At 40.5% G+C, this 12,021-nt stretch overlaps 1 protein-coding gene across 3 annotated transcripts in view; it reads right to left on the bottom strand.

Moving 5' to 3' along the window:
* Positions 1-12,021, bottom strand: part of TTF1 (transcription termination factor 1) — a 43,823-nt gene that overhangs the window by 25,962 nt on the left and 5,840 nt on the right. For all 3 annotated transcript variants that reach the window (XR_007518659.1, XM_049895836.1, XM_049895835.1), the window contains exons 3-4: positions 3,557-4,627; positions 523-746 (exon numbers count right to left, since the gene is read on the bottom strand). Coding sequence is in view for 2 of the 3 variants with exons in the window: in XM_049895836.1 (XP_049751793.1) it covers positions 523-746; positions 3,557-4,620 (1,288 nt within the window). In the remaining variant the exon portion in view is untranslated. The remainder of the gene's footprint in view (positions 1-522; positions 747-3,556; positions 4,628-12,021) is intronic.

Consider the following 12,021-nt stretch of genomic DNA (forward strand, 5'->3'; position numbering starts at 1 on the left):
ATGCCTAGGAATGCAACTGCTGAGTCATTTGGTAATTATATGTTCAACTTTTTGGGGAAGTGCCAAACTGTCTTCCACAGTGGTTGTACCATTTTACATTCCTACTAGCAGTACATGAGGGTTCCAATCTTTCCACATCCTTGCCAATACTTATTTTCTGTTTTTTTTTTTAATAATAGCCATCCTTATGGGTGTGTGTTTTTATATTGAAAAGTAATACGTGTTCATTAAAAATTCAAACAGCATTCAAATAAAGTTTAAAAGAAGTCTCAATTTACTCCTCTCAGCCATATTTCTCCATTCCTCTTCCTGGCCTCCTCTACCAGAAGTTAGGCAAAGATGAAAACTAGTACACTTAATTCTGCTAATCTTATAGCCCTCATAAAAACTCTGGTAGGAGACAAAGCTGGAAGTAGCTGAAGGGTACATCTTGCCAATGGATAAATTTTAACCATTCATAAGAGAAAGTCAAGTGCTAGTTATATCACAAGTTCAACAAATATTAAAGTGCTACAAGCTTACCTTGTGCTTTAAATTCTTTAAACCGTTCGAAGTCATCTCGATACATTCGCTTAATTGTAGTGGCAGCCCTTTCCTTTATACCAGGAATAAATTCTCGTAGCTTCTCCACAGCAGAACCCAAATCCACAGCTGAATCATCTGAATCTCTGGAATCGTCAGATAAATATGTTTCAGAATGTCTAGCTGATTCCAAATTGATCTCTTCTTCATTTGTCGATTCTAACCTAAGGGAAAAAATTGGGTTGATAAGCATCAACATATCACTTGCCCTAAAATCTTTTAAACTCTTTTCTTAAAATAACTCTTACCTAGACTACTACAGTGTTAGGGCTGGAAGGGATCTTGGAGCTGACTCAGTCCATGATTTGCAAACTCTTTCAAGAAATTTTAATTACTTGGATAAACATTTCCACACTACATACACTCATCACTTATTAACACGGTTAGGTTCCAAAGACCAGGTTGTTACACAAAAATCCAAGTTATATGAACACGGAGAACTCCCCCCCGCCCCCTGTTTTCAGACCATCTATTTGTCTGATTTTTTTATTTAGAAAATATGATCATAGAAATAATAACAGCTAAGATTTACTGATCTACTCATTGCTGTGACAAATCTAAATAAAAAAACAAAAACCAAACCTATTGCCGTTGAGTTTGACTCATCGTGACCCTATGGGACAGAGTAGAACTGCCCCACAGAGTTTCCAAGGAGCAGCCAGTGGATGTGAACTGCCTATCTTTTGCTTAGCAGCCGAGCTCTTGTAATGAGTCCAGTTATGGATTATTCTTCTGCGAACAAGGAGGCTTGGAGGAGACAAAGCTGGATAAAGCTGGGCTGTGTGACTTGAGGGCCCACAGCTTAACCACTTCGTCATCTTCCTGTGCTATGTCATAGCTTCCCTCTCAGAGCTGCCTCCAGGGCTCCACTTCCACTCCTGCAAGCCCTGCATTCACAATCCCAGAGCCTGCTCTGCCCTCTGGGCCTGGCCAGTCACCGAGGCTCGGGGCATCCTGCAAGGGCACTGGGAGCCACTCACCCCCTAGGCGGAGGGTTCAGGCCCAGTTCCGCTCACTTTGGGATGTCAATAAACTTGCAGACATTTCTTCCCTCTTTCTTTCCTCCCTTCCTACCCCACAGCAGTTCTGAGCTGCAGGGCCTTGGGCCACACAGGAGCCGAGAACCCAAAACAGACACCTGCTAGTTTGGTGCTGCCTGCCAGTCCACCCAGCCCCACACACGCAGCAGCTGGGCCTGGCACCCCCGCCAGTAGGAGGGAGCAGAGGGCATGGGGCAGTGCTGCCCAGCTTCCTGGAGGCCTTCCTTGACGGAGAGGATCCTCTGCAGCCGTTGCTGCCGTGCCTGCCGTCTCATTAATGTGCAAAGCAGTTGGATAGAGTTTTTATTATCATAAATGAGAAACTTCGGGTAACAGGATAGTAGATAAGTGAGGAGTAGATGTATTACTCTTTAAACCAAAGCCATTTTTTTAGTTTAAAAAAATCAAATAGTTCAACAAGGAAAAACAGACATTCCGCGCCATCCCCTGCCACCCTCCATAAGTAACCACTTTTAACTTTTTATTTTTCTACGGTTTTTTTTTTCCTGGTTTTAATTCCAAATTTCTAAATAACTTTTGCTTATTTACTATTCCTCATTTTTTAAAAAAGATATTGACTTCCTAATAAGATTAAGCCCTCTTCTATTCTACCCTGATGTTCATGTACTTCTCCCAGATTCTCCCAATGTGTTAAGTTTTATAACATCCTGGTTAATAATTGGTTAAATCAACATTCAGGCTTTGCATTACCAAGATTGTGTCACTATTATTCTCATTGGAGCCACATAAGACATTAGGATCACAGTTGGTTTTGCTGCCGTAAACTTTTTTCCTTTGCTTAGTTTTTTATGTATTGTTGTTTGTTGTGTGCTATCGAGTCCATTTTGACTCATCGTGACCCTGTATAACAGGGAAGAACCACCCCATAGGGTTTCCTTGGCTGTAATCTTTACAGGAGCAGAGCACCAAGTCTTTTCTCCCACGGAGTGGCTTTTGGTTAGCCGCTAAGAGCTTAGCTGTTGCACCACCACTAATTCACCCTTTAACTCTCTGCCTGAAGTTTGTCTCCTCAGTGTATTCAAACATTGGTTAACCTGTCTAACCAAAACCAAACCCGTGCCATGGAGTCAATTCCGACTCACAGCGACCCTACAGAACAGAGTAGAGCTGCCCCATAAAGTTTCCAAGGAGTACCTGGTGGATTTGAACTGCACTTAACCATTACGCCACCGGGGTTTCCTGTCAGACTAGGAACTGAAAATGTTGTGTGCATTTGTCTAAGCAAAGGGTCACCAGCTTTCAGAGAGCCTGTAGCCCAATACAAGTGAAGAACCATAAAAAAAAAAAACTAATTAGTCCTAGAATATTCCTGACTCATGATCGGATGACATGAGTGGGCCCGTGACTACTATCACTACCACCTGAAGTGATGCTCTTTTCCATTAACTTTTACGTTAAACTATTTCAAGACAAGACAATCTAACAATGTAAGAAATAGGAAGAAAATTCATCCCAAGTCCTAAAAAGTATGAGATGAAAGTGGTTTAAAAAGATCTCTGCCTTTATTCATCAGGTATTATATAAATAATAATATTTAAATTTCTTATATTAGAATCCTAATTCAAGATTTTTTTTTGCTGCTCTCTAACATTCTAATCATTATATACCTAATCATTTCTTCTATCCACATGCAGGAAGACAAAGGTAATTTTGGGATTTTAAAATGTCTTAACTTACTCATAGAATTTCAGGGCTAGAATAGTTCTTAGTGAAAATCTAATCTAAATGCCTAATTTCATAGATGAAGGAATTAAGCTACCTGTCAAGTTCATGGAGTTCAATATGTTCATTATTCTGTACATCTGAGGGTCTCTTTGATTTCTGCCATTTGTATGTATGTGCTGAATAGTGACCAAGGACAGAATTCATGCAAAAGCAATACACCACCAGAAGGCTTAACATTCCAACATTACCTCTGTACCTCTTCCACATACTTCTCCTCTGAACAGGACTGGGTTTTCTTCCTTTTTGTCCTGGCTTTCACAATTTCTTCAATCGAGGCACCCTCACTTGCCAGTGAATCATCACCTTCCAGACCTACGTGTGTGTTCTCAGAGCTCTTATTGAGCACTGACAAATCAGCACCAGATCCGACAGCACTTTCAAAAGACCTTCGCTTCCTTTTCTTAGACTTTGTCTTTGCACCGCTGGATTCCTTGATCTCTTTAAGGGCGTCACTGCCTTCTACAGTACCAATCTCACTGAGCACTTGTGATCCTTCAGGGGGTAGGTTCTCAAGACTCTCAGGCATGGCCGATGCCTCAAACTCTGCGTTATTTGAAAGCTTCTTCTTCTTTTTTTTCTTAGACTTTTTTTTAACAGCAGATACTGACAGTTCTGGAGTTTCCCCTCGTAGGCCCTCAGAATGCAAGGATTCCTGCTCCTGTGTTTCTGATTGGTGCCAGGCAATGGTCGCCTGTGGGCTTTCCTGGGGATCACAGGGTGCTTCTGTCCTCTGCTGTTTTTTATGCTTTTTTCTCCTGACTTTATCATGTAGTTCTGTTGACTCATCTTTGTATGACTTAGGAACTGAAGGCAGTTCATCTGCTTCAGGCTCTTCTGCTGACTTTTGTTCCTTGTTCTTATCAGCAGAAACGACACCGACATCCTTTTTAAAATTCTTCGGTGTGTTCTCAATGTTTTCTTTATCCACAAGGACATATTCAACAACTGTTTGCCTGTCTACCCCCAAAGCACTTTTTCTCTTCTTTTTTTTCTTTTTGAGTATTGAAGTGGCCTTTTCGGTCTTGTCACAAATTTCTGATTTGTTCAAAGGAGAAGAAGTGAGATGCTGTTTATCTTTTCTCTTTTTTTTGCTCTTAGTTATTTCAGACTGTTTGTTTTCCAGGCAGGAATCTTTGAAACTTTTACTGGAGCACTTCTGATGTATTTCCTTGTCTACCGAATGTTTCTTCTTTTTCTTCTTCTTGTCAACAACTGGAGTATGGATTTCATATCTGCTTGATTTTCCTTCCATTTTCTTCCTATAGGGAAAGTCGACAACAGTTTACTGTGATAAAATATATATGACAAAACATTTGCCATTTCAACTATTTTTACATGTACAATTCAGTGACATTAATTACATTCACGATGGATGTACAACCATCCTATTACCTGTTTATTTTTTTCATCAGCCTTAACAGGAAAGCTCAGTGCCCCTTAAACAATGTCTTCCCTTTGTCCCTTCCCACCTGCACCTAGTAATCACTAATAACTTTGTTCTCTCTGCATCTACCTTTTCTAGATAGTTTACATAAGTGGGATCATATAATACTTTCCTTTTGGGTCTGATGTATTTCACCCAGCATAATGTTTCCAAGGTTCATCCATGTTGTAGCATGTATTAGAACTTTACCTCTCTTTATGGCTAGAGGTAGAACAGAAGCACTAAACATGTTACTAGCCTAATTAACTGGGATACTCCATGAAACCATGACCCAAAACCTCCAAACCAAGGAACCAAATCCCATGAGGTTTTTGGCTGTACATAAACAGCCTTGGCAGCTCCTCTTTTGTTGCTGTGGTTGTTGTAACTATATCAAATAGCTTTTGTCTATTTAACTTTTCATAGGTGTACAACTTATTGACAGTAATTACAATAATTGACTGCGCAACCCTACCCTTAATCAATGGGTATTTCCATCACTGTTAACCCCCCCTTGCCCCACCCTCCCTCCCCTGGTAACCACTAATAAATGTTGGAATCTATAAAATTTGTCTTTTCTTGTTTTTTTTATATAAGTGAGGTTATACAATATTTGTCCTTCTGTGGTTTACTTATTTCACTCAGCATAATGTCTTCCAGCTCCATCCTTACTGCACCATGTACCAAGACTTCATTTCTCCTACTGGCTTGGTAGTATTCCAGTGTATGTATGTACCAGTTTGTTTATCCATTCATCTGCTGATGGGCATTTAGGTTGTTTTTACCATTTGGCTGTTGTGAATAGTGCTGCAGTGAACAGTGGTGTACACATCTCTGAGTCTCTGCTTTCAAGTCTTTTGGGTATATACCCAGGAGTGAAACTGCTGGACAATATGGTGGTTCTACTTTTTTTCTATGTGTCTATCATTATACCAGTACCAGGCTGTTTTGATCACTGTGGTTGTATAACCAAAATCTGTTGCCATCAAGTTGATTCCAACTCATAGCAACCCTAAAGGACAGAGTAGAACTGCCCTATAGCTTCCAAAGAGCAACTGGTGGATTTGAACTGCCGACCTTTTGGTCAGCAGCTAAGCTCTTAACTACTACGTCACCAGGGCTGAAAAAGTATGTTTTAAAATCAGAAAGTGTTATGGATTGAGTTGGGTCCCCCAAATACGTGTATCAACTTGGCTAGTCCATGATTCCCAGTATTGTGTGACTGTCCACCATTCTGTCTTCTGATGTGATTTTCCTGTGTGTTATATATCCTACCTCTATGATGTTAATGAGGCAAGATTCAATCTACAAGATGAGGTTTGTCTTAAGTCAAACTCTTATGAGATATAAAAGAGAGAAGCGAGCAGATAGACAGGGCGAACTCATACCACCAAGAAAGCAGTGCTGGAGCAGAGTGTGTCCTTTGGACCCAGGGTCCCTGTGCTGAGAAATTCCTAGTCCAGGGGAAGATTGATGACAAGGACCTTCCTCCAGAGCCAACAGAGAGAGAAAGCCTTCCCCTGGAGCTAATGCCCTGAATTTGGACTTCTAGCCTATCAGACTGTGAGAAAATAAACTTGTTTGTTGAAGCATCCATTTGTGGTATTTCTGTTACAGCAGCCCTAGATGACTAAGACAGAAGTGTGAGTCTTCTACTTTGTTCTTCTCTTTCAACACTGCTTTGGCTATTTGGAGCCTCGCCATTCCATATAAAGTTGAAGATTGGTTTTTCTATTTCTGTAAAGAAGGTTGTTGGAATTTTGATTGGGATTGCATTGAATCTATACAATACTTTGGGCAGTACTGACATCTTAAAAATATTAAGTCTTCCAACCCGTGAATGTGGGACATTTTTCCACTTATTTAAGTCTTCCATAATTTCTTTTAGCAGTGCTTTATTATATTCATCGTATAAGTCCTTCACATCCCTGGTTAGATTTATTCGTAAATATTTTATTCTCTTAGATGCTATTGTAAATGGAATCGTTTCACTAAGTTCTCTTTCACGTTTCTCATTGCTGGTGTATAGAAACTCAATGGATTTTTGTTTGCTGACCTTGTACCTGCAACTTTGCTAAATTCTTCTATTAGTTCTAGAAGTTTTCTTATGGACTCTTTGGGATTTCCTATATGTAGGATTATGTCATCTGCAAATAGAGATAATTTTACTTCTTCTTTTCCAATCTGGATACATTTATTTCTTTTTCTTGTCTTATTGTTCTGGCTAGGACTTCTAATACAATACTGAATAGAAGTGGTGAGAGCTGGCACCCTTATCTTGTTCTCACTTTCAAGGGAAAAGCTCTCAGTCTTTCTCCATTCAGTATAATGTTGGCTGTTGGCTTTTCATATACACCCTGAATCATGTTGAGGAATTTCCCTGCTATTACAATCTTTTTCTTTCCTTTTTTTTTTTTTAATTATACTTGAAATCAAAGTTTACAGAGCAAATTAGTTTCTCACCAAACAATTAATACACATATTGCTTTGTGACACTGGTTGCCAGCCCTGCGAAGTGTCAACACTCTCCCCTTCTTGACCTTGGCTTCCCGATTTTCATTTCTCCAGCTTTCCTGTCCCTACCTGCCTTCTCATCTTTGCTTTTGTGCTGCTGTGCTCATTAGTCTTGTATACATGACTGAACTATGTGTGTTTTTGTTTGTTTTATAGGTCTGTCTAATATTTGGCTTCTTGAATTGCCTCGAGTTGCAACAGTAAAGGATTCTATGGGGAAATTATTAAATGATGCAGGAAGCATCAAAAGAAGATGGAAGGAATACGCAGAGTCATTACACCAAAAAGAATTAATTACTCGATGTTCAACCATTTCAAGGGTGGCATATGATCAGGAACCGATGGTACTGAAGGAAGAAGTCCAAGCTGCTCTGAAGGCACTGGCAAAAAACAAGGCTCCAGGAATTGACGGAATATCAACTGAGATGTTTCAACAAACAGATGCAGCTCTGGAGGTACTCACTCGTCTATGCCAAGAAATATGAAAGACAGCTTCCTGTCCAACTGACTGGAAGAGATCCATATTCATGCCTATTCCCAAGAAAGGTGATCCAACCGAATGTGGAAATTATAGAACAATATCATTAATATTACACAAACAAGCAAAATTTTGCTGAAGATCATTCAAAAACGGCTGCAGCAGTATATTGACAGGGAACTGCCAGAAATTCAGGCTGTTTTCAGAAGAGGATGTGGAACCAGAGATATCATTGCTGATATCAGATGGATCCTGGCTGAAAGCAGAGAATACCAGAAGGATGTTTATCTCTGTTTTAATGACTATGCAAAAGCATTCGACTGTGTGGATCGTAACAAATTATGGATAACATTGCAAAGAATGGAATTCCAGAACACTTAATTGCGCTCATGAGGAACCTTTACGTAGATCAAGAGGCAGTTGTTTGCACAGAACAAGGGGACACTGATTGGTTTCAGGTCAGGAAAGGTGTGCGTCAGGGTTGTATTCTTTCACCGTACCTATTCAATCTGTATTCCGAGCAAATAATCCGAGAAGCTGGACTACATGAAGAAGATCGGGGCATCAGGATTGGAGGAAGGCTTATTAACAACCTGCGTTATGCAGATGACACAACCTTGCTTGCTAAAGTGAAGAGGACTTGAAGCACTTTCTAATAAAGATCAAATACCACAGCCTTCAATATGGATTGCACCTTCACATAAAGAAAACAAAAATCCTCACAACTGGACCAATGAGCAACATCATGATAAACAGAGAAAAGATTGAAGTTGTCAAGGATTTCATTTTACTTGGATCCACAATCAACAGCGATGGAAGGAGCAGTCAAGAAATCAAAAGACGCATCGCATTAGGTAAATCTGCTGCAAAGGACCTCTTCAAAATATCAACGAGCAAAGATGTCACCTTGAAGACTAAGGTGTGCCTGACCCAAGCCATGGTATTTTTCAATCGCATCATATGCACGTGACAGCTGGACGATGAATAAGGAAAACCGAAGAAGAGTTGACGCCTTTGAATTGTGGTGCTGGCGGAGAATATTGAGTATACCACGGACTGCCAAAAGAATGAACAAATCTGTCTTAGAAGAAGTACAACCAGAATGCTCCTCAGAGGCAAGGATGGTGAGACTGCATCTTTCATTCTTTGGACATGCTGTCAGGAGGGAGCAGTCCCTGGAGAAGGACATCATGCTTGGCAGAGTACAGGGTCAGTGGAAAAGAGGAAGACCCTCAACGAGGTGGACTGACACAGTGGCTGCAACAGTGAGCTCAAGCATAACAACGATTGTAAGGATGGTTCAGGACCGGGCAGTGTTTCGTTCTGTTGCGCATAGGGTCACTATGAGTCGGAGCTGACTCGATGGCACCTAACAACAACAACAACATTTGGCTGAGGGGTGAACATCACGAGTGACTTCAGTACTAAGTTAAAAGGGTGTACAGGGGCCATATTCTTGGAGTTTCTCCAATCTCTGTCAGACCAGTAAGTCTGTCTTTTTTAGTGAGTTTGAATTTTGTTCTACATTTTTCTCCCGCTCTGTCCAGGACCCTCTATTGCGATCCCTGTCAGAGCAGTTGGTGGCGGTGGCTGGGCACCATATAGTTGTGCTGGACTCAGTCTGGTGGAGGCTGCGATAGTTATGGTCCATCAGTCTTTGGATTAATCTTTTCCTTGTGTCTTTGGTTTTCTTCATTCTCCATTGCTCCAAATGGGGTGGGACCAGTAGATGTATCTTAGATGGCCGCTCACAAGCTATTAAGACTCCAGATGCTACTCACCAAAGTAGAATGTAGAACATTTTCTTTATAAATTATGTTATGCCAACTGGTCTAGATGTCCCCTGAGACTATGATCCCCAGCCCTCAGCATGGTAACTTGGTGCCTCAGAGAGTCTGGATGTGACTATGAAGCTTCTATGACTTTGCCTTGGTCAAGTTGTGCTGACTGCCCCAGTATTGTGTACTGTCTTACCCTTCACCAAAGGCACCACTTATCCATTGTCTAGTTAGTGTTTCTCCCTTTCTACCCCTCCCCTCTCCTCCCTCATAACCATCAAAGGTTGTTTCTTTCTGTGTGTAAACCTTTTCGTGAGTTTTACAATAGTGGTCTGTCTTAATCATCTAGTGCTGCTATAACAGAAATGCCACAAGTGGATGATGGCTTTAACAAAGAGAAGTTTAGTCTCTCACAGTCCAGTAGGCTAGGAGTCTGAATTCAGGGTGCCAGCTTCAAGGGAAGCCTTCCTCTTTCTGTTGGCTCTGGAGGAAGGTCCTTGTGATGCATCAGTCTTCCCTTGGTCTGGAAGTATCTCAGCGCAGGAACCTCAGGTCCAAAGGACATGTTCTGCTCCTGGCACTGCCTTCTTGGTGGTATGAGGTCCTCCCATCTCTCTGCTTGCTTCTGTCTTTTACATTGCAGAAGAGACTGGCTTAAGACACTATCTAATCTTGTAGACCTCATCAATATAACTGCCACTAAGCCATCTTGTTACATCATAGTGCTAGGATTTACAACACATAGGGAAATCACGTTAGAAGATAAAATGGTAGACAATCATACAAGGGAATCATGACCTAGCCAAGTTCACAGATATTTTGGGACACAATTCAATCCACAACATGGTCTCACACAGTATTGACCTTTTGTAACTGACTTTTTCACTCAGCATAACGCCCTCCAGATTCATCCATGTTGTGAGATGTTTCCCAGATTCATCATTATCGTTGTGTAGTATTCCATGGTGCGTGTGTACCATAGTTTGTTTATCCATTCATCTGCTGATGGGCATGTAAGTTGTTTCCATCTTTTTGCTATTGTGAATAATGCCGCATTCAACATGGGTGTGTATATGTCTATGCACGTGACAACTCTTACTTCCCTAGGATATATTCCTAGGAGAGGGAATGCTGGATCATATGGTATTTCTATTTCTAGCTTTTTAAGTGCCATATTGTTTTCCAAAATGGTTGTATCATTTTGCATTCCCACCAGCAGTGCGTAAGAGTTCCAGTCTCCCTGCTGCCTCTCCAACATGTTATCTTCTGTTTTTTTGATCAGTGGCAGTAATATTGAGGTGAGACAGTATCTCATTGTAGTTTTGATTTGCATTTCTTTAACGGCTAGTGATTGTGAGCATTTCTCACATGTTTGTTAGCTGCCTGAATGTCTTCTTTGGTGAAGTGTCTGTTCATATCCTTTGCCCATTTTTCAACTGGATTAAATTTGTCTTTTGGTTGTAGAGGTTTTGGATTTGCCTATAGATTTTACAGGTCAGACCTTTGTTGGATATGTCACAGCCAAAATTTTTTTCCCAGTCTGTAGACTCTCTTTCACTCTTTTGATGAGCGTAAGTGTTTAATTTTTACAAGATCCCAGTCATCTAGCTTATCTTTTGGTGTTTGTGTACTGTTAGTATGGTTTGTATCCTATTTAGGCCACACACTAGGGCCTCTAGCATTAGCTGTATTTTTTCTTCCATAATCTGTATACTTTTTTTTATATTTAGGTCTTTGACTCATTTTGAATTAGTTTATGTGTATGATGTGAGGTATGGGTCCTGTTCCTTTTTTTTACAGATGGACATCCAGTTTTTCTAACACCATTTGTTAAAAAGACTGTCTCTTCCCATTTAATGAACTCTGGGCCTTTGTCAAAGATCAGGTGACCACAGATGGATGGGTTCTCAACTGTGTTTCACTGGTCAATGTGTCTGTTGTTGTACCAGTACCAGGCTGTTCTGACTACCATAGCTGTGTAGCAGGTTCTGAGGTCAGGTAGTGTGAGGCCTCCTACTTTGTTCTTCTTCTTCAACAATGCTTTACTTATTCTCTTTCTTTTCCATATAATGATTAGTTTTTCCATTATTCCTATTTTCTTTAGGGTCTTCACCAAGAAAAGGTGTTGGATTTTATCAAATCCTTTTTATGCACTGACAGAGATGACCACATGGTTGTTTTCCTTTGTTCTACTAATGTGGTGTGTTACACATTGATTGATTTTCTAATGTTGAAACATCTCTACATTCCTGGAATAAATCCCACTTGGTCACAGTGTATGACTCTTTTAATATGCTGTTGAATTCTGTTCACTAGTATTTTATTGAGGATTTTCGCAGCTATATTCATAAGAGACATTGGCCTATGGTGTCTTTGGTTTTGGTATCAGGGTTATGTTTGCTTCAAAGAATGAATCAGGGAATATTACTTCCTTCTCTATCTTTTGGAAGAGTTTAAACA

This window comes from Elephas maximus, chromosome 9 (assembly GCF_024166365.1).
Source record: "Elephas maximus indicus isolate mEleMax1 chromosome 9, mEleMax1 primary haplotype, whole genome shotgun sequence".
Taxonomy (NCBI): Eukaryota; Metazoa; Chordata; class Mammalia; order Proboscidea; family Elephantidae; genus Elephas; species Elephas maximus.